Genomic DNA, 23,635 nt, shown 5'->3' on the forward strand with positions numbered 1-23,635 from the left:
CAGCAGGCTGTTTTCACACTCAACTTAAGTTGCAAACAGTTTGTTCTTTTAACTGCCTTTACTTACAGTCAGGACAAGGATAAAAAAGATAAAGAAGGTAAGGACATTTGATACACTGTATCACTATGATATTTTTAGAGCCTCATGCACAATTATTTGTACATTATTTTTAGAGTTTTATGAATCTTTTGCTTCACCCACTGCAACTGCTATCAGAAAGCAAATAGTAATTTCACAAATAACTTTTGAAAAATTCAAAATATACATTTAAAAGAAATTCAATATCATATCACACTGAATGCGCAAGTCTATATTTCCTTAATGCTATCATGTCATCAGTTATCCTTCATCTATAATCCCAGAGCAAATGGTTCATGGAGTTTTAATGCAGATTTCAATTCATTTATGTGCAATTTATGTGCAATTGCACTTTTAACTTAGAACGCTTGTAATGGCTGCATGAGGCTTCAGCGCATCTTGTAGCACATTGTCCAGGACCTTTGACCATACTAGATTGCAGCACTCGGTCTTAGACAATGACTGTCTTCAGAATACCAGTGAGGTCAGCATACCAGATTAAGTCTTTCACTGTATTAATGGTCTCTCAGTTGCAGATGATATTTATTTCAGTGTGTGTCGCTGGGAACACTTGGTACAGCAGAGACCTATGTTATCCAGCTGTTACACAAAGTACTTCTGCATCTCTTCCTCGACCTTTATGACAAAGAAGTTTCTGTAAGGAGATGGGCAATGGTTTAACGCAAGTCCAGTGTCATTTCTCAAACTGTATCTAAAAAATCTGCTGAAGGGGATCTTTCCAACTACCAGCCAAGTAAGATTTTAGTGCTTGGTTGAAAAAGATAAATAAGATCATCTTTTAGTAAAACACAAAGTGCTGGAGTAACTCAGCAGGTCAAGCAGCATCTGGAGAGGGCATGGATGGATGGTGTTTCAGGTCAGGACTCTTCTTCAGACTGATTAAAGCAGAGGGGAGAAAGTTAGAAAACGGTTTCTCCCCCATACTATAATCAGTCTGAAGAAAAGTCTCAACCTGAAATGTCGCCTATGGATGTCCACTGCAGACATTGCTTGACCCACGTAATTACACAATATTTTAACATCTGCAGTTCCTTGTGTCTCCAAGATCAGCCTTTATTTTCCATGGACACTGTCATTGACATTGAAACCTCTTTTGGTTTAGTGCGGACTGATGGATGATGTTGCATTTTGTCTTGCTGTACTTGCTATTGTTCTTCTATCACTCTTCTGTCTCGTATTATTGCTCTTGTTCTTCTATCATTCAAACCAAAATTTTCTGGTTTGATTCAGATTTTTAAAGATTTTCTCTGTAGTACAGATGAGCATGTTTTTCTCAACTTAAAGCAAGAAACAGCAATTACTGAGGCATGGGTCAGAATATCAAAGAGTCACAGAATCATATAATTAATATGGTGTGGAAGAAGTTCTTTTGGCCCTCTGAGTCAAAAGAGGGCTAACTTTGGCAGAAGGACGAGCAATTGTCTTACTTCTGTACCCTTCCTCTCCTTCCCCGAGTTCAGTAAATGGGTCTCAACTAATGCAGATCCAAATTCTCATCCAGGTGTGACTTCCAGATCATCGCCAATCTCTTTAAGAATATTTTTTCCAAAAATCACTGGCATTTTTGCCAGTCACTTGAAATCTGTGTTCTCTAGACCATCAATCATCATCTAACGAGAAAAGCTTCTCTTCACTCACCCTTTGTACTGTACGTTCAGCATTTTTGTACGCCTCTATCAAGTCTCACCGACCCTTATTTGCTCCAAAGAGAACAATGGCAGTTTTTGTCTTAGATACTTCTCCCTGGAACCATACCAGTAAATCTTCTGAACTTTCCTCCCAGGACCTAAAATCCTTCCTGAATGTAGAGACCAGACATGAACATAATGCTCCAATTGTGGCTTCAATTACTGTTTGCATCCCTGTCATGAAGCCCAGGATTCGATATGCTGTACTAATTGCAATCTCAACATGTCCTATCACTTTCAACTGAGTCCGTCCCTCGAATATTGTACAACATTTAGAATTGCACCATTCTGCCCAAACTATCTGTCATTGTTCCTTCTGCAATAATGTGCCATTTTGCAATTCCTTCTATAAATGTTGTACATTGCTTGATTTTTCCTTCTGCTATTTAGCTGCACACTCCTGTTGTCTTTTACTATCCATCTCACTGTTTACCAAACCTGCAAACTAAGCATCATCCATTAACTGCAAAATGTTACTGCTTTTATTTATTCGTGTCATCACACAACTGTTTGCCAATAGCGTGCAAATTTTAGTGCCACGTCGTTGGCCTCTGCAAGATCCTTTACAGTGCATGTGCCATGCAGCACGTCACAGCTCAGGAGATGGTCTATAGTCTGGAGGCCCCATCCGCACTCGCAGTCTGCCCCATCTTCAGTATATCCCCACTTCAGCATGTTCGATTTGCTCCTCCCCATGTCTGTCCGCAGTCTGTTGAGACTGCGCCGGATTATCCACGGTTGGTCGGAACCTGGTGGGAGTTTCTCAGAGGAATCGATTGCCATGTGAATGTCTTTCGGAGATTTCTCTAGTCTCTCTTCCCAGAGTTTGAGCCTTCTGGACGATGCACTGCAGTCCAGGGGATGGACAGAAGAGAGGAAACTTCTGCGTTATTTCAAACGCTGAGGTAGCAAAGGGTAGCAAATGGGGGGCCATAGCAGGAGCATTCTTGTCGCGGTCCCTGTCAGATTCTACAAGTATCTGCAAATCCTGCTACCATTGTATCCATCGCTACCAACTACTATTCCCCGATCCAGAGGCAATGTTACCTCAAGAACAAGACAGAAGGTCCTTTTCAGGACCAGCAATCACAGTTCTGTCTTTCAATGTTGAAGGAATTTCAGCAGCTAAACATGAGCTACTCGGTGACATCTGTGTCAGAAATGTTACTGCTGTCATCCTAACACTTGTTGGCAAGGAGCACAATTGTCTACCTTACTCCAGTTACCACGCTTTCTGTCCTTGAGCCAATGTTTTTTTAATCTCTGCTGTGATTAGCACTTTGCAATCCTGGTGGGACCTTATTATAGGCCTCTGAATAGTCCGCGTGAATTAGAGGAGCAGATGCGGAGGAATTTTACAGATAGCTGTAAATGTATAAGTGTGGTATTGGTAATACTGCAGGTGCTGGTTTACCAAAAAAAACACAATGTGCTTTTGAGGGTGGTATTGGTGGAAGATTTCAGCTTCCCTAATACTGATTGGGTCTCCCATTGTACAATGAGCTTAACAGGGAAGAATTTGTTAAATGTGTCCAAGAAAGTGCTCTCAATTAAAATATAGAAGGGCCTTCTGGAGGGGGCACAAACGTGGACCTCCTCTCTTAGAGAGCAAGGTACAGCAAGTGTCAGTGGGGGAGCACTTTGGGACCAGTAACCATAGTTCTATTTGTTTTAAAGTCGTTATGGAGAAAGATATGACTGGCTCACATGTTAAGGTCCTAAATTAGGGCAAGGCCAATTTTAGAGGCAATGAAAGGGAATTTGCAGTGGTCAATTAGGAGAGTCTGTTTACTGGTCAAGGGGATAACGGTCAGATGGGAGGCTTACAAAATTGAGATAGCCAGAGTACAGGGGTATCCATGTTCCTAATCCTGCTAGGGTGAAGGGCAAGGCTGGCAACTTTAGGGAACCTTGGCTGACGAGAGATGTTAAGGCTCTGGTCAGGAAAACGGAGGCAGAAGTCATGATCAAGCAAATTCCTCCACAAGTTAAAACAAGTTCGCATATGAAGACCACCAGGAGAGCAAAACAAGGCCATGAAATGGAGCTGGCAGGCAAGGTAAGGAAAATCCTAAGAGATTCTAGGTCGTTATGTCAAGAGTCAAGAGTCAAGAGTCAAGAGTGTTTTATTGTCATATGTCCCAGATCGAACAATGAAATCCATACTTACTGCAGCACAACAGAATATCTAAACATCGTACACTGTAAACAATATGATAAACGAGAGAAAAAAAGTTCAGTAAATATACATACACACATACTCACAAGTACACACAAACATACTTGTATATATCTATCTATATACTACTAAAACTCAGATGTTGTATATATATATATATATTCCACTGATGTCGGCTGAATACGGCAATTCCGGCAAAACGGTTTAAAAGTGCTGCCCCCCATCATTTTTCGAAGTTTTGACAGAAGGGGGTCCGCTGCGGTCCGGCAGTGCTCAGTACGCATGCGCGGAATATCCTCACTCTGTACTCAGCACGCATGCGCGGCATCTCCTCACTCGCACCAAAACAATGGACGCCGTTAGCGGCGCCAGCCCGCAATCACCGGCTCACCTCTCCTCTCTCCCCTTGTTTCTCTTCTCTCTCCCACACCCGGAAGAACATCTCCCCGCTATCCCCCCCCCCCCCCCCCCCCGGGCCTTTGAATGATGAGATCTCACGAAGCCCCCCCCCCACCGGAATTTTCAAAGATCCGATCACCCGCACCCCCCCCCCCCTAAGAGTGTGTCTGGGGGAGAGAAAATTGGGGGGGGCTGAGAATGGGGAATGGGACAACAGGGGTCGTGCAGAGGGGAATTGGTGGTGGGGGAAAGAGGGGTACTGGGAAAAGGGGAGGTCCATATCCCTCCCCTCTCCCCCATCCCTCCCTCCCCCCCTCTCTCCCCCCCCCTCCCTCCCTCCACAAATACCACAACATCTCTCATCACCCTCCCCCTCCCTCCATCCTCAACACATCCCTCCCTCCACCACTCCCTCCCCCTCGATCACTCCACACCTCCCTCCCCCAAACCTCCCTCTCCCTCCCTTCCCCCCTTCACTCCCTCACCCCCTCCCGGATACAATGGAAACCCTAAGAGGACGGGCCAAAGGGGAGAGTGTGGGGAGAGTAAGCTCCCCCATCCCTCCCTCCCCCTCTCTCCCCCCCCCCTCCCTCCCTCCACAAATACCACCCCATCTCTCATCACCCTCCCCCCCTCCCTCAACCCTCCATCCTCAACACATCCCTCCCTCCACCACTCCCTCCCCCTCGATCACTCCACACCTCCCTCCCCCAAACCTCCCTCTCCCTCACTTCCCCCCTTCACTCCCTCACCCCCTCACGGATACAATGGAAACCCTAAGAGGACGGGCCAAAGGGGAGAGTGTGGGGAGAGTAAGAGTGGGGATGGGGGACGAGAGAATGGGGGAGTGGGGAATGGGCCCAACGGGCCCATTTTGTCTAGTATACTATTAAAACTCAGATCTTGTATGTATATATATTTCACTGATGTCGGCTGATGTCGGAAAAACGGTAAACCGTAGCGCCACAATTTTTGCACCACCTTAATCACAACGCAGATAGCTACTAGAAAATGATATTTTTATTTAATTTGGTCGTATATTTTTTAAGTTAAAGAGGTTTAAAAGATAAAACGTTTTTTTTCTAAGCCTTTTATTGAAGGCCTTCAGTGTGTGACGTCACAATACCCCTGTGAGATGAGCTAGAGCTGACTGGGAAAAGGGGAGGTCCCCCTCCCTCCCCTCTCCACCCTCACTCCATCCTCACCTCCCCCCCCCTCTCTCCCCCCAAGCTCCCTCCCCCCAAGCTCCCTCCCCCCTCCACACCTCGCCCCCCCCATCTCTCCTCACCCTCCACCCCTTTCTTCCCCCATTCCCTTCTCCAAACCTCAATCCATGGTGTGGGGAGAGTAAGAGTGGGGAAGGGGGAGGAGAAAATGGGGGGTGTGGGGACGGGCCCAACGGGCCCTCTTTGCTAGTATATATATATATATACACATATACATACACATAATACACATACACACATACTCACAAACACACATACTCAAAAAACAAACAACAAACAATAGTAGTAGTTAAGAGTGAATGGGTGGAATTAGAAAGAATAGGTATCCTTTAAGATCTGGATAGAAGTCTTTATATGAATGACTGAATGAATGAATGAATGAATGAATGAATGAATGAATGAATGAATGAATGAATGAATGAATGAATGAATGATACTTTTTGTCACTGTATTCCTGTGGAGCCACAGGAGATGGGGAAGATATTAAATGAATACATGTTTATAGAGGAGGAGAACATGGAAGCTAAGGAATTGCGGCATAGGAGTTTTGATGTCTCAGATCAGATACATATTACCAAAGAGGCTTTACAGTTGGTTTTGAAGTGCATTAAGGTTGATAAATTCACAGGGCTTAACCAAGTGCCTCCTTGGACCTTGTGGGATGTTAAGGAGAAAATTGTAAAAGTCTTTGCATAGATACTTACAGCATCTTTAGCCCCAGGTTAAGTTCCAGAAGACTGTTGTACCAATATGTAAGAAAACCAGCAAGGAAAAGCCAGGGAACTACAGGTCGGTGAGTCTGATGCCAGTGTAGGGAAAGCTGTTGGAAGTGGTTCTTAGAGACAGGATCTACCAGCATTTAGATGGGCATGGACTGATTAGGGACACTCAAAAGGGACGCTTTGTGCATGTGAAATTGGGTTTCACAAATCTTTTAAAGGTAACCACAAGGATTGATGAGCTCAGGGCAATGGATGTTGTCTATATGGACTACAGCAAGACCTCTCACAAGGTCCCACATGGTAGGCTAGTATGGAAGAGTAGCCTTCCACATTATGATGCAGCTGTACAAGTAATTAGTGAGGCCACACTTGGAGTACTATATGCAGTTCTGGTCACTCAATTATGGGAAGGATGTCATTAAGTTGGAAAGGTTGACGATAGAAAGTTGAGGTGTACAAGATCGGGAAGGGCATGAATAAAGCAAATGTTCACAGGCTTTCCTAGAGTAGAGGATTCTTAATGTAAGAGGGTAGAGATTTAAGAGGGGTAGCAGAGGAAATATTTTCATCATAGTATTAGAAAATAACTGCAGATGCTGGTACAAATCGAAGGTATTTATTCACAAAATGCTGGAGTAACTCAGCAGGTCAGGCAGCATCTCAGGAGAGAAGGAATGGGTGACGTTTTGGGTCGAGACCCTTCTTCAGACTGAACCTCATCATAGGGTGTTCATGTCGGAATGAGCTATAGAAGTAGATACAAATTTGAAATACATTTTCAAAGTTTGAAAGGGTTCAGAAAAGACTTACGAGGATGTCCAGGACTAGAGGGTGTGAGCTATAGGGAGAGGTTGAGTAGGTTGGGTCTCTATTCCATGGAGCGCAGGAGGATGAAGGGGGATCTTATAGAGGTATACAAAATCATGAGAGGAATAGATTGGGTTGATGCACAGAGTCCTTTGCCCAGAGTAGGGGAATCAAGGACCAGAGGACATAGGTTCAAGGTGAATGGAAAAATAATTAAAAGGAATTAACCTACAAACCTACACGTTTTGGGGATGTGGGAGGAAATAAGAGCACCTGGAGGAAACCCACATAGCCAAAAGAAGAACGTGCAAACTCCACACAAACAGCATCTAAGATCAGGATCGAACCCGGATCTCTGGTGCTGTTAGGCAGCAGTATTACCAGCGGTGCCACTGTAGGATTCCATAGATGATTTCTTTAGCTTTCAGTTTGCAGGAAGGTGTGTGCCAGCTGGTGAAGGCCCTTTTGGATATATTTGTAGGCTTTGGGGTTATTGAGAGAATAATCAGAGGGGATACGGACCATAACAAGTTACTGAAAGAGGAGGATGGTAAAACAGGACTGCGGTGACCTCCAGACGTTTTGAACGAAGGTAGTCATGGCAATGGCTTGGCAACGTGGCAGTGAACCAAACCCACCCCAGAATCTCGTAAATCATCAGATAATGAAGAGAAATGGGGTTTGGTACAAGGTTACCAAGGAGACAGGTGTGAGGGCCTCATCTATGATGGAATAGGGGAATCCCTATTCTCTAAAGAATGAGGACATCGCGGATGTCCTGGTACGGAAAACCTCATCTTGGCCACAGATGTGGTGTAGACGGAGGAATTGGGAGTAGGGGATAGAATCCTTGCAGGAAGCAGGGTGGGAAGAAGTAAAGTCTAGATAGTTCTGGGAGTCAGTAGTTTTGTAATAGACAATTACACTATTGCACTATAGACACTATTACAAACCCTCTGACCCTCACACATGTCTCCTCGGTACCCTGAAACTTGCTACCTCTTGCTACCTCTCCCCCTTGTCGTAACAGGGACATAGTCCCCCTGGTCCTTACCTTTCACCCAATCAGCCGTTGCATACCACACATAATCCTCCGACATTTTCGCCATCTCCAACGGGATCCCACCACGAGTCACATCTTCACATCTCCATCCCTTTCCTCCTTCCGCAGAGACTGTTCCCTCCGCAACTCCCTGGTTAACTAATTCCATCCCACCCAAACCAACCCCTCCCAGGTACCTTCCCTTGCAACCGCAGGAGATGCAACACCTGTCCTTATACCTCCTCCCTTCACTCTGTCCAGGGTGCTTTCAAGTTAGGAAGAGGTTCACTTGCACCTCCTCCAACCTCATCTACTGTATCCGTTGTTCAAGATGTTATACATCAGCGAAACCAAAGATAGACAGGGGGCTGAGCACCTTTGCTCAGTCCTACCTGATCTCCCAGTTGCCAAACACTTTAATTATCCTTCCCATTCACACTGATCTATGTGTCCTAGGCCTCCTCCATTGTCTGTGAGGCTAAATGCAAATTGGAGGAACAGCATCTCATATTTCGCTTGGGCAGCTCACAACCCAGTGGCTGACTTTTGATTTCTCTAACTTCAAGTAATCCCTGTATTCCCTCTCTCTCCATCCCTCCCCCACCCAAATTACAACAGGTTCTCATTCTCACCTCGCAAACAGCTAATAATGGCCAGTTTCCTTTATCATCTTTACTTTTTTGCATATCTTTCATTCATTTGTTCTATATCTCTCTCCATCATTGTTATATCTCTCATTTCCCTTTCCCCTAACTAGTCTGAAGAAGGGTCTCGATCCGATATGTCAACCATTCCTTCTCTCCAGAGATGCTGCCTGTCCCACTGAGTTACTCCAGCATTTTATATCTATCTTCGGTTTAAACCAGCATCTGCAGTTTCTTCCTACACATTTCTGTGCTGTACTATTCTATGTTCAATGTTCTACAGTTGTATCTTGGCCTGGCACGGCATTTCTTATGTGTAGGAAAAGACAAGGCAGGGCATGGTAGACTTACCCCAGTTTTTCACGTGTACAGCCTCACCACCATTGAAAGCATCTACAAGAGGCGCTGCTTCAGAAGGTGACATCTATTACTAATGGTCCCCACCATCCAGTCAATGATCTCTTTTCATTGCTGGCGTTGGGCGGGAGATACAAAAGCATGAAATCCTATACGATCAGGTTCATGAATAGCTACATTCCTACATTATCCAGTTCTTGAACTACCCTGTACTACCCTAAACTTACCTCAGCAATGGAACACTACGTATCATTTCTTGCATTATTGTGGATGTTTTCATTGCCTTGTAGAAGTTATGTGCAATTCATGCATAATTAAAGTATAGATTATGTTTTAGTGTGGTTGTTTGAGTAGAGAAGCTGCTGCAAGCAAGATTTTCATTGTACTTATTCTTAACTGTACTTGTGCATCTGATAAGTTTGGTTTGAAAATAAAACTATCGAATTAATGCTCGGCATATTTGCGAATATTATAAAATGTAAAGTTTTTTGTATGTTTTTCAGAGATGGAAATCAGTTCATCGAACATGATCCCACTTAATCAGACAACCAACAGAAAAAGGTTGGACCATAAGCAGGAGGCGATTTGCATTTTTGGCACTGGGGACTTCGGCCGATCTTTGGGTATGAGGTTACTCAAATCAGGTCACCCAGTGGTATTTGGCAGTCGAAACCCACAGAATTCCACCCTGCTGCCAAGTGGAGCTCAAGTCCTTACCCACCGCGATGCCCTGAAAGAATCCAAGATCATTTTCCTGGCAATTCACAGGGAGAACTATGATTTCCTCCTGGCTCTGTCCAATTTGCTCGATGGAAAAGTGCTGGTGGATGTGAGCAACAACCTCAGAATGAATCAATACCCTGAGTCCAATGCACAGTATCTGTCTCAGCTGCTCCCAAAAGCTATTGTGGTGAAGGGGTTTAACACAGTTTCTGCCTGGGCCCTTCAGTCAGGCAGCCTGGATGCCAACAGTCAGGTAAGGTCACATAAATGTATAGGAAGGTACTGCAGATGCTGGTTTAAACCAAAGATAGACACAAAGAGCTGGAGTAACTCAGAGGGCCAGCCAGCAGCTCTGGAGAGAAGGAATAGGTGACCTTTCTGGTCGAGACCCTTTTTCAGACTCAGAGTCAGGGGAAGGGGTATCGAGAGATATATACGGTGATAGAGAGAGAGATATAGAACAAATGAATGAAAGATAAGCAAAAAAGTAACAATGATCAAGGAAAGGTGGAGCTCACTATGGTCCATTCTTGGCTGTAGGCTAGCTGAGAATGAATTATACAATGGAACTAAACAGTATGACAGTACAATGACAAAGGTAGGGGAGGGACACAGAGAGAGGGGATGCAAGGGTTATTTGAAGTTAGAGTAATGAACATACGTGACGCTGGGTTGCAAGCTGCCTAAGTGAAATATAAGGTGCTGTTCCTCCAATTTGCAGTTGGCCTCACTCTGACAATTGGGGAGGCCCAGGACAGAAAGGTCAGTAAGGGAATGGGAGAGCAGTTGAAGTATTTAGCAGCCATACATGTCTACTTATTATGGGAAGGGAGTTGTCTGCACGGATGAACTAATCACATTTTTATAATAATTTCACAACTTATGCTAATTACATTAAATTGTGTTGTTGGTAGTTTCACCAGTAGTAAAAACAATTGTGCTTTATTACAGGTTTTTATCTGTGGTGATGACAATAAATCCAAGCAGCAGGTGATGGATGTTGCCAGGTGTTTAGGTCTTACTCCTTTAGACCAGGGATCTCTCCTAGCAGCGGAGGAAGTGGAGAACTATCCGCTACAGCTCTTTCCAATGTGGAGACTACCATTTATTATAACAGCTGGTCTCACTGTGTTCTTCTTCTTGTACTGTGTGGTGATTAAAATCATCCGTCCTTATGCAGAAAGGAATGCAAATAATTCCTATCAGTTGATTGTTTCCATACCCAATAAGATTTTTCCAGCTGTCTCTCTCATTCTGCTTGGATTGGTTTACCTGCCAGGTGGGATTGCTGCATTCCTCCAACTCTACCGAGGGACCAAGTACAAGAGATTCCCTGATTGGCTTGACAAGTGGATGCTGTGTCGAAAACAACTTGGACTCGTGTCCTTTGTCTATGGCTTCCTTCATGTATTCTATTCATTGATCATTCCACTTAGGTACTCAAATTATCTGAAAACTGCTCAATATATTATTGCACAGGTAAGCCATGTTCCTTTACTGCATTGTATTCCTTTTTAGAATATCATTCTATTACGGCGAGGTGGTAAGTTTTTAGTTTAGTTTCGAGATACAGCGTGGAAATAGGCCCACTGAGCCCACTGACCGCTGACCAGCGATCCCCGCACACTAACACTGTCCAACAATTTTACAGTTTTCCAAAGCCGATTAACCTATAAATCTGTATGTCTTTGGAGCGTGTGAGGAAACCGGAGCACCCGGAGAAAACACACGCAGGTCATGGGGAGAACGTATAATCTCCATACAGACAGCACCCATAGTCAGGATCGAACCCAAGTCTCTCCTGCTCTAAGGCAGCAACTCTACCACTGCATCATCGTGCTGCCCTGTACCTGAATATGCAGAACTTTGGTGTAGGTTCTGCTTCCCCCAAGTGGCTCTGGAGCATTAGAGTAAGATGGCCAATAGCCCAAAGAGAAACACTGTGGAGGCAAAGGTAGCTCTGTTACATCCCTCCTAACAAAGAGCACCTGCAGCTTGGAAAGACTGTAAAAGACATAAAATGGGAACAAGATTTTTATGATAAACAAACAGTGATATTCATTGTATATTTTATCACATGTTTTGTGTTCATTTGCAGTCATCCCTTTTCTACTCTGTGAAAGCATTTGCAAGGATTCAGTGGGGCCTTTGACAAACAAATATGTACATTTTATGAATTTCTCCATTGAATGAATGAATGAATGAATGAATAAATGAATGAATTAATTGATTGATTGATTCATTCATTCATTCATTCTGCAACTCAAACATTCCCATAATCTCCTTTTCTTTTTCTAAGCGAAAATGTAAAAAGAAGATAATGCAAGGTGTTTAAAGACAGTGGCTGCATTGGTGGCCATGACAGCAACCACATCTCCTTAACTAAAAGAAAGGGGTGATCGATAGTCAGTGTGGACTCGGTGGGCTGAAGCGCTTGTTTCCATGTTGTATCTTTACAAGTAAAACTAAAATATGAACTGGAGGAATAACTCAGCAGGTCAGACAGCATCCGTGGAGCAAATGGATCAGCAACATTTCAGGTCAAGACCTTTCTCCTGTCTGAGGGTGGCCCACCCAAAACACCGCTTTATCCATTCCCGCCACAGATGCTGTATGACCCGCTGAGTTACTCCAGCACTTTGTGCATAATCCTACTCTTAATCTATTATTTCATCCAGCTGTACGTTGAGTAAGATTCAATCATACTCGGTGCTCTAAAATACTTATAATTTGTTAACAATTCCCTCAAATGTGGATGCCTCCCAGCTGGTGCTCAGGGCTGGTAAAATGGCAGGAATGGGCCATGGTTTTGGTTCTGGAGGAGGCTGTCTAAATGACTGCCTACCTCTGTTCGAATGAGCAAGAATTGTCTTTGCTATCTTCGGTGACATATGAACTTGACATGAGAGACTTTGCCATCAACACCTGCATATACCACTTTCTTGATAATATCTTAGATAAATGCTGAAATTGACTTACTGGCATGCATGCAGCAATGAATGTTAAAACAAGACACTGAAGAATCTTTCATCAAGTGTATTTTGTTTCTTACATTGAACTTACTGAAAACGTATGGGTTGAAATTGCTCGTACAGAATTAGACAAAATGGGTAATAATGAACTGTCAGTATGGTGTCCAACTTGTCTGATTATATTACCAAATACTGGAGATCAATGCCTCTTCCCATGAATGTGGTTTTCATCCACCAGGTCGCTAACACAGTTATTGTTTTTGAATCCTTTATTCATTGTGCATTGTTCTCTGATTTTGGCTCCATCTCATGTTTTCAATTCCCCCTTGTACTCCAGACAATCACGAATGTTGACTCCTGTCACAACCTCAGATTTTAATCCCAGACACTATGGCAACACAACCGAATTTGTTTCCTGATTTCACAAAACTGAAATAATTCCCTTAAGATGCTGTTATTGTCTTCATTGTTATAATGAAGCATGTCACCCTTTTGTTTTATTTTGCTTCGTAGCTATAAAAATATCAGTTAAAATTTTTTTTGTAATATATCATAGATCACGTGTATCATTGGATTTCTACTAAAATTACTCTCTACCCACTTCTTTCAGAGCAATTGTAACCCATAGGTTCTCAGAGAGAGCAGGACATCAGCAGAAATTCAATTTTGCATAGTTCATTCACAACCTGACATGTTCACCATTAACTCTTGATCAGGTCAATGGAAATAAAAACAAGGAGAGCTGTAAAATGTTAAATTCACCCATCCTCCACCATGACACAAAATTACAATCTAGATCACATAATTTTCTACATTGTAATAGAGAGGCATTACTTGTAGTGTTTTATGTAGAATGCAAATACTATATAAATTGTTCCCATGAAACCTCGTGTGATAGAAAGCTGCATTGTAGAAACAGTGGGGAAAAGAGGGGTAGACGCTTGAGTTTCATACTCGCACTAAGTTCTTCCTGCAGGATTTTCAAAAATAAAGGTATTTTTAATAGATTGAAGTTTATTTTTGTTATTACAATATAAAAACACTGAAAGCTTCGTGTTACATTTTGTTTAATGGAGCTCCTTTGCGGAAATGTCAATGGAAGCAGACGCAAAAAGCTGGAATAACTCATCAGGTCAGGCATCATGTGTAGGAAACAAAGAAAATAGGTGCAGAAAGAGGCCATTTGGCCCTTCGAGCCAGCACCGCCATTCATTGTGATCATGGCTAATCATTCACAATCAATCAACTGCAGAATCGACCAACTGCACAATCAACCAACTGCAAAGAAATGCAGATGCTGGTTTAAATCGAAGGTAGACACAAACTGCTGGAATAACTCAGCAGGACAGGCAGCATCTCTGGAGAGAATGAATGGGTGACGTTTCGGGTTGAGGCCCTTCTTCAGACTGATGTCAGGGGAGTGGGCGGGATAAAGATAGAATGTAGTCAGAGACAGTAAGACTGGTGGAAGAACTGGGAAGGGGGAGGGGATGGAGAGAGGGAAAGCAAGGGCTATTTGAAGTTAGAGGTCAATGTTCATACTGCTGGGGTGTCAGTTCCCCAAGCAAAATATGAGGTGCTGTTCCTCCACTTTTCGCTGGGCCTCACTCTGACAATGGAGGAGGCCCAGGACAAAAAGGTCAGATTGGGAATGGGAGGGGAGGTTAAAGCGCTGAGCAACCGGGAGATCAGGTAGTTTAAGATGGACTGAGCGGAGGTGTTCAGCGAAACGATCGCCGAGCCTGCGCTTGGTCTCGCCGATATACAGAAGACAACACCTGGAACAGCAGATACAATAGATGAGGTTGGAGGAGGTGCAAGTGAACCTCTGCCTCACCTGAAAAGACTGTCGGGGTCCTTGGATGGAGTTGAGAGGGGGAGGTAAAGGGACAGGTGTTGCATCTCCTGTGCAGGGGAATGTACCTGGGGAGGGGGTGGTTTGGGTGGGATGGGACGAATGGTCAGGGAGTTGCAGAGGGAATGGTCTCTGGGGAAAGCAGAAAGGGGTGGAGATGGGAAGATGTGGCCAGTAGTGGATTCCCGTTGGAGGTGATGAAAATGTTGGAGGATTATATGTTGTATGCGACGGCTGATGGGGTGGAAGGTGAGGACAAGGGGGACTCTGATCTTGTTGCAAATTGTGGCAGGGAGAGCAAGAGCAGAGGGATATCGAGGAGACCCTAGTGAGAGCCTCATCTATAATGGAAGAGGGGAATCCCCGTTTCCTAAAGAATGAGGACGTATCCGATGATCTGGTATGGAAAACTGCACCCTGGGCGCAGATGCGGCGTAGACGGAGGAATTGGGAGTAGGGGATAGAGTCTTTATAGGAAGTAGGGTGGGAAGAAGTGTAGTCTAGATTTTTTGTAGGAAAGAACTGCAGGTGCTGGTTTAAATCAACATCTCTGGAGAAAAGGAATATGTGATGTTTCGGGTCGAGACCCTTCGAGAAGCAATTACTTGTCAATGCTTTCAATGGCAGCGTTTACTTAAGAGATGGTTTCTGATTGCTGTGGAAGGTTGCAAAGAAAGGTTTTTTTTAACCAAGACAGCTTTTTCTCTACTTGTCAATTCCAAATGTGACTTTTTAGTAGTTCTCCAGTTTCTAATCAAAATCGCACTCTAACCAATTAGTACATCTCAATATTCCAGCCACAATATAAGAAAAGTTGCCCCTCTAATTCCTATTCATTCTTTTCCCTTTCACCTTATCTCTCTGCCCTCTATCTCTTGATTCTCCTATTCTGGGAAAAAGGCGCTGTGCATTCACCCTAATCATTCCCCTCCTGATTCTATACACCTCTTTCAAATCACGTATCAAAATAATGCAATCCAAAACATAACGTCCTAGCCTGTCCAAACTCTTCCTGCAGCTCAGGCACTCAAGTACTGGCAACATCCTCGTAAATCTTCTCTGCATTCTTTCCAGCAGGTAGCTTTCCTATGGCAGGGTGACCAAAACTGAACACAATACTCCAAATATGGCCTCACCAACATGTTATACAAATCTAACATTGCGTCCCAACCTCTATACTCGATTCCCTGACTGATGAAGGCCAACATGTCAAAAGACTTCTGAAGAAGGGTCCCAACCCAAAATACCGTCTGTCCATTCCCTCCACAGATGCTGCCCGACCCGCTGAATTCCTCCAGAACTTTGTGTTTTGCTCAAGATTTCAGCATCTGCAGTTCCTTCTACCTCCTTTTTAAAATCCGAGCTTATTTGAAGTGAAATTGTTTCCTTCTGAAAGTAAGTGTGGAACTGTCAAACTATGTAGAAACAAGGAACTGCAGATGCTGGTTTACAAAAGAAAGACACAACGTGCTAGAGTAACTCAGTGGGTCAGGTCGCATCTCTGGAGAACATGGATCGGTGATGTTTTGGGACAGAATTGATCTCAATGCTGATTTCACACATTTTGTCTTTTCATCTCTGGCCTTCGTCCAATCATTTGCCTTTCATAACCCCCCCCACCTTTACCTATAATCACTTGCCAGGCTTTGTCCTGTCCCTTGTCTCTTCCAGCTTTCTTCCCACCACCACAATTAGTGTGAAGAAAGAGAGCGGCCCGAAATGTCACCTATCCATGTTCTCCAGAGATGTTGCTTAATCCACTGAGTTACTCCAGCAGTTTGTAACAAACAGCCCCTTTGAGATATAACAAGTTTATTTCTTCATTGCAACACAGGTGAAAAAGAACTCAACCTCAGAGAAGGAGATGGTCTGGATTTGGCGAAGTGATGCATTTTATGCATCTGGAATCTTGGGCTTCACAGTCTTCTGTTTGCTCGGAATAACCTCCCTTCCCTCTGTGAGCAACGTAATGAACTGGAGAGAATTCAGATTTGTTCAGGTACTTCATCAGTTACTATAAAAGTTTAATAATTCTTAAGCTAACTTGTTATATAATAGCATATCTAATAAAGCATAACATGAATAGAAAACTGGTTGGGAAATAAGCCTATATATCAAATGTTTCTTTCTACCAGCTATCTTCCCTCTATTCTATCACTCTGAACAAGGATCCCAACCCGAAATGTCATCTGTCCTATTTCCTCCACAGATGCTGCCTGACCTGCTGAGTTCCTCCAGCATATTTTGCTTAAGATTCCAGCATCTGCAGTCTCTTTTGTCTCATCTTTTTATTCGATGGAGCTACCTCACAACTCAAAATCCAGCCTTAATCCTGACTTCTTATTTGTTCTTATTTCAGACCTGAGAGTTTTATCTAATCCAATAACTACTTCTAAAGAAGAGAAGGTATAATTCACACTGCTTTCTTAATTTCTCATATTTCTTAAGTTATTGAAGGTTGTTCAACCCATCAAGTCTGTGTGGAGTTTGCACATTCCTCATGTAGCAGTGAACGCCTCCCCAGCACTGGGGGGGGGGGGGGGGGTGGAAGGGGGGGGAGGCGGTGGAAGGGGGGGAGGGGGGGGACGGTGGAAGGGGGGGATGAGGGGGGGGGGTTGTAGGATTGATGGAATTACTCTGAGAGTCGGCATAGACTTGATGGGTTGAACAACCTTCAATAACTTAAGAAATATGAGAAATTAAGAAAGCAGTGTGAATTATACCTTCTCTTCTTTAGAAGTAGTTATTGGATTAGATGAAACTCTCAGGTATGAAATAAGAACAAATTATCACACAAGAATAGTATGAGACTAACAATCAAAGGTGTAAATTACCTGAGAGGTGTGTCTGTCAGAATCTAAAACAATCATTGAAATACAGCACAGAAATAGACCACATGATCCATCATGTCTATACCGATTAGCAATCACCCATAAACACTTGCTGCCCCTACATTTTCTGTGCACTTTGGTTAATATCCCTTTAAGTGCATTTTACCCAGGTGCTTTATATTTTTGAGGCAAACAAATAGACACAAGTCAGGTCCTCTTTCAAGCACAATTGTATTCTTATATTCACAGTTACATAGAAACATAGAAAATAGGTGCAGGCCATTCGGCCCTTCGAGCCAGCACCGCCATTCATTGTGATCATGGCTGATCGTCCCCAATCAATAACCCGTGCCTGCCTTCTCCCCAGATCCCTTGATTCCACTAGCCCCTAGAGCTCTATCTAACTCTCTCTTAAATCCATCCAGTGATTTGGCTTCCACTGCCCTCAGTGGCAGAGAATTCCACAAATTCACAACTCTCTGGGTAAAAAGGTTTTTTCTCACCTCAGTTTTAAATGGCCTCCCCTTTATTCTAAGACTGTGGCCCTTGGTTCTGGACTTGTCCAACATTGGGAACATTTTTCCTGCATCTAGCTTGTCCAGTCCTTTTATAATTTTATATGTTTCTATAAGATTCCCTCTCATCCTTCTAAACTCCAGTGAAAACAAGCCTGGTCTTTTCAATCTTTCCTCGTATCAGTCCCGCCATCCCAGGGATCAATCTCGTGAACCTACGCGGCACTGCCTCAATTACAAGGATGTCAAATTAGGAGACCAAAACTGTACACAATACTCCAGATGTGGTCTTACCAGGGCCCTATACAACTGCAGAAGAACCTCTTTACTGCTATACTGAAATCATCTTGTTATGAAGGCCAACATTCCATTAGCTTTCTTCACTGCCTGCTGTACCTACACGCCAACTTTCAGTAACTGGTGTACAAGGACACCCAGGTCTCGCTGCATCTCCCCCTTACCTAACCTAACACCATTGAGATAATAATCTGCCTCCTTGTTTTTGCTGCCAAAGTGGATAACCTCACATTTATCTATATTATGCTGCATCTGCCACGCATCTGCCCACTCACTCAACCTGTCCAGGTCACCCTGCAACCTCCTAACATCCTCTTCACAGTTTACACTGCCACCCAGCTTCGTGTCATCCGCAAACGTGTTAATCATGTAATATTTAACTTCGGCTCAAACCATCTATCTACGTCCCAAATTACTATCTGTCACGTAAGGGGTTTGGTCCAAGGCATCTTCGCTGGGCTCCTGGAGTCCAGGGTTTTTTGCTCTTCGTGAAGGTTGGTCTCCTGCTCTAGATGGTACAAGGCTATCTTTGTTCCTTTAGTTAGAAACTTCATAGCAGACCTTCACTGGCTGTGGTCTCCACTGCCTTCGCTGGCTGCTGTGGAGGATCTGCACTGCTAATCACCAGAGATGAGTTATCACTACTCTGGTTTGCTGATGGGGATTAGTTAGACTCCTGCTACCTCTTGGCTTGAACAATTGGATGGCAAGGTGGGAGGGCCACTGCTCATCACTTCAAAGGATAGGGAGTTTTCATAAGTTCACAAGTTATAGGAGTTGAATTAGGCCTTTCAGCCCATCGAGTCCACTCCGCCATTCATTCATGGCTGATCTCTGCCTCCTAATCCCATTTTCCTGCATTCTACCCATAACCCTTGACACCCGTTCTAATCAAGAACTTGTGTGGGAAAGAACTGCAGATGCTGGTTTAAATCGAAGGTAGACACAAAATGCTAGAGTAACTCAGAGTGTCAGGCAGCATCTCTGGAGAGAAGGAATGTGTGATGTTTTGGGTCGAGACTCTTCTTCAGACTGAAGTAGTCGCGACGCGAAACGTCACTCATTCCTTCTCTCCAGAGATGCTGCCTGACCCGCTGAGTTACTTCAGCATTTTGTGTCTAATCAAGAACTTGTCCATCTCTGCCTTATAAATATCCACTGGGCCTCCACAGCCCTCTGTGGCAATGAGTTCCACGGATTAACTACCCTCTGACTAAAGAAGTTCCTCCTCACTTCCTTTCTAAAAGAGCGCCCTTTAATTCTGAGGCTATGACCTCTGGTCCCAGACGCTCCCACCAGTGGAAACTTCCTTTCTGCATCCACTCGATCTATGCCTTTCATTATTCTGTAAGTTTCAATGAGGTGCCCCTCCTCAACCTTCTAAACTCCAGCGAGTAGAGGCCCAGTGCTGTCAAACATTCGTCATATGCTAATCCATTCATTTCTGGAATCATTCATGTAAACCTCCTCTGGACCCTCTCCAGAGCTAGTACTTCCTTCCTCAGATATGGGGCCCAAATTTGCTCACTACTCCAAATGCGGACTGACCAGGTAACCTCTAACAACCACTAACCTGTAAAAAGCAAATTTCTCATGCTGCCCCAAGTTATTCCCATCTGTTTGTCCTGGAGAATTATCAACATTATTAAGATAGTTTCTGTCAGTATCTTAGCTTAGTATCTGCTTTTACCTCTTAACTATTTGCTTTTTTCCCTTTAGTCCCTATCCCGTCTCTTTTTATTTAATACTCGGAATTTAAAAAAAACTACTGCCCACCCCCACCCCTCTTTCCCACCGTTTGCAAGGTGTGGTCCAACATAGTCAATTTGCAAATAAGTCCACAGGCCTTTATTTGCATTTTATCAGATAGAGGCTGAACTTCAAGCACCTTTCCATTTGCATTCTACGGCACAAATGACCTGAATCCTGGTGCTTATTTTCATTTACAAGACATGCATTTGTGATTACATCCAAATGACCTTTAAGTAGGTACAATGTCTAAATTCCCCAAATGCCAATTTCAAATTCCCAGTTTGTCTGCTCATCATGAAGGTTGTCCTCCTGCTTCAAGTGGTGCTGAAACCTTGGTTAGACACCTCACAGGAGGCATTTGTGGCTATGAACCTTGCTGCTTGTCTGGGTACTGCTGAGCAACTGCACTGCTGACCACCAGGGCTTGGATTACAAGGGGGAAGGGTGATCACTACAAGGAACAATGAGTTGGACTGCAACCCTCCAGATAAGGAGCACAAGAGACTGTAAATGCCGGAATTTTGAACAGAAAAACAAACTGCTGGTGGAACTCAGTCACAGGCAGGAAACCAGGGCTCCACTGAGTCTGAGTCTGTCCATTGTTTCTCTTTCCCTGAACCAATACTTATGTTGAAGAGACAGAAAAAGCTGGAGCAACTCAGCGGGTCAGGCAGCAGCTCTGGAGAAAAGGAATAGGTGACGTTTCTGGTCAAGACCCTTCTTCAGACTGAGAGTCAGGGCAGAGGTAAACGAGGGATATGAAAAGGTACGTAGAACAAATGAATGAAAGATATACAAAAGGCCAAATCAAAGCCAGCAACCATGCTCAAGGGAAGGTGGAGCCCACAATAGTCCATGGTTGGCTGTGGGGAAGGTGATAATGAGTGATACAAACATTGAAACTCAGCAGGACAACGGTGAAACGCATATGATGTCTTGGGTGGGGGAGGGACGGGGAGAGGAGGAATGTAAGGGTTACTTGAAGAGTGAGAAATTCATATTAATACTGCTAGATTGCAAGCTGCCCAAGCGAAATATTTAATCTCTGATTAACGAGCCTGCATTTGGTCAGTAGCACCTATCTTTGCCAATAATATCACCAAACTATGAGCTGGGACTGATTTCTGGTCCAGGCTAGTTCTGAGGATTTGGATCTTCCACTTGTCAAAGGATAGCCTGGCCAATGTTTCCACAGCTCACAGCTCCATGTTTGTGAAGCTGCTTGGCCACACACAAATCCTATTATATTCCCCGCACATTTTCATTAACCCCCTCTCATATTTTGCCACTCATCTATAAACTAGGGCTGATTTATTGGAATTTATTCCCAGAAGTTAAATTATAACTTCATGATCTCAGTTCTGAACTAATGCTGTAACTCTTCGCAGGTCAATTTTTGTCTTTTCAGTTAGAAGGATGAGGGGGGATCTTATTGAAACATATAAGATAATTAGGGGATTGGACACATTAGAGGCAGGAAACATGTTCCCAATGTTGGGGGAGTCCAGAACAAGGGGCCACAGTTTAAGAATAAGGGGTAGGCCATTTAGAACGGAGATGAGGAAGAACTTTTTCAGTCAGAGAGTGGTGAAGGTGTGGAATTCTCTGCCTCAGAAGGCAGTGGAGGCCAGTTCGTTGGATGCTTTCAAGAGAGAGCTGGATAGAGCTCTTAAGGATAGCGGAGTGAGGGGGTATGGGGAGAAGGCAGGAACGGGGTACTGATTGAGAGTGATCAGCCATGATCGCATTGAATGGCGGTGCTGGCTCGAAGGGCTGAATGGCCTACTCCTGCACCTATTGTCTATTGTCTATTGTCTATTGTCATTCTGATTTGAAAGTAAATATTTGGTAAATGTAATTTGTTTTGCTGTATCAGGCTTTATATATTTGAAGTTATTTGTCTTATTACCAATGAAAAACATACTGAACATTGCTTAATAAGGTGTTACACCTTAAGTATGAATTTGTAATCTTGTCTGAAGTATTTTTTTCTTCTTCTTACAGTCAAAACTCGGCCACATCACAGTGCTGCTGTGCACAATGCATGCTGCTTTTCTGGGCTGGAATAAATTTTTAATGCCCTCTCGTTATAAATGGGGTCTTCCGCCAACTTACCTCCTGTCCATGATAATCCCATGCATTGTGCTTGCTCTAAAGATGATCCTCATAATGCCATGTGTAGACAGAATGGTCACAAGAATACGACAAGGTTGGGAACGAAAAGAAAAATGCTCAGGCAATCTCAATATTTGACCCAAATATTGCACCTGAATAATATGTTTTGTAAATACATGATATCTTCTTCAAACAGCGCAATCGGAAATTTCGAAACTCTTGCAACAATGGCATATATGGCAATATGCAGCTTGGATATGTGAATCATTAACCTGGCTTTTCCTTGAGATTAGCCTGTTCCCAATGTTCCATGCCCTCGTTTTCCCAAATATACCAATATCCATTCCAAAAAGATGGCTTCACTGGCCTAGATAGTCTGAGATTAGAGGTAGGCCCTCAAATGACATGATAGAATAATGTAAGCACACCAGAACAAACCCTGGTCATGAAGCTTTTGAACAGGCACGTGGATAAGCAAAAAATCGAGGGATATGGATCACATACAGGCAGAGGAGATTAGTTTAACATGGCAACATGTTCAGCATGGACATTGAGGGGGTCAAAGGACCTGTTTCTGTGTCGTACTGTTCTATGTTCTATGAATCTCGACTGTCTACAACATTCAGAAATATTTAAACATAATTAAAAACAAATAAACCACTGACATTTTTTCAAAGATTTAAACACACAAATTATTTCAAATATATATAAATTGCAACATATAGACTTACATAACTTCTGGTGCCTCTAACGCAAGAAGAAGAACATATAGACAATTGGTCTATGACACAAAGGACTAGTCTGTTCTTGCTCGCTTTACTCTATTGGATCAATAACTTTCTCAAACCTACTAAAAATCACAAAGCCAATTTGATACTAAACATTTGCCATTTGCAATGTAAGAGGTTCAGCAGAAAGGCCAGTGCTTAAACTGGCAAAACTTGGGTCATTAAGAGAGCAAATAGTTTGTGTGATCTATATACTAAAACTTTTGTTTGTTTGTTTGTTTGTTTGTTCCTGAACTACAGCCAAAACGGTACACAACAGCATGACAATTTTAGGCCCGCCGTTCTCACCGTCGTCCCTTTAGTGCAAATGGTAGAAGTTTCATTGAAATTGGTATTATTCACATTTTAAAGTTTAAATCTATCTAGGGAGGGAGGGGGAGGAGGGAGGATAAGGGGGGTTGAGGGGGATGGAGTGGGGGGAAGGGGGAGGGTGAGGAGGGTTGGGGGGAGGGGGTTGGGGAGGGGGGAGGGAGGGGGAGGGGGAGAGGGGGGAGGGGGAGAGGGGGGAGGGTGGGGGGAGGGAGGGGGAAGGTGGGGGGAGGGTGGGGGAAGGAGGGGGAAGGTGGGGGGAGGAGGGGAGAGGGGAGGGGTGTGGGGGAGAGGGGAGGGGAGAAGGGAGGGAGG

At 43.8% G+C, this 23,635-nt stretch overlaps 1 protein-coding gene across 1 annotated transcript; it reads left to right on the forward strand.

The window, feature by feature from the left end:
* The first annotated feature begins 14 nt into the window (after window positions 1-14).
* On the forward strand, window positions 15-23,348 carry LOC144609372 (metalloreductase STEAP4-like). The gene is made up of 5 exons (XM_078427830.1): window positions 15-97; window positions 9,667-10,139; window positions 10,838-11,365; window positions 16,548-16,712; window positions 22,113-23,348. The coding sequence occupies exons 2-5, from the start codon at window positions 9,669-9,671 to the stop codon at window positions 22,359-22,361; spliced, it is 1,413 nt and encodes a 470-aa protein (XP_078283956.1). The 5' UTR covers window positions 15-97; window positions 9,667-9,668; the 3' UTR covers window positions 22,362-23,348.
* Window positions 23,349-23,635: the final 287 nt, after the last annotated feature.

This window comes from Rhinoraja longicauda, chromosome 2, assembly GCF_053455715.1.
Source record: "Rhinoraja longicauda isolate Sanriku21f chromosome 2, sRhiLon1.1, whole genome shotgun sequence".
Lineage (NCBI taxonomy): Eukaryota > Metazoa > Chordata > Chondrichthyes > Rajiformes > Arhynchobatidae > Rhinoraja > Rhinoraja longicauda.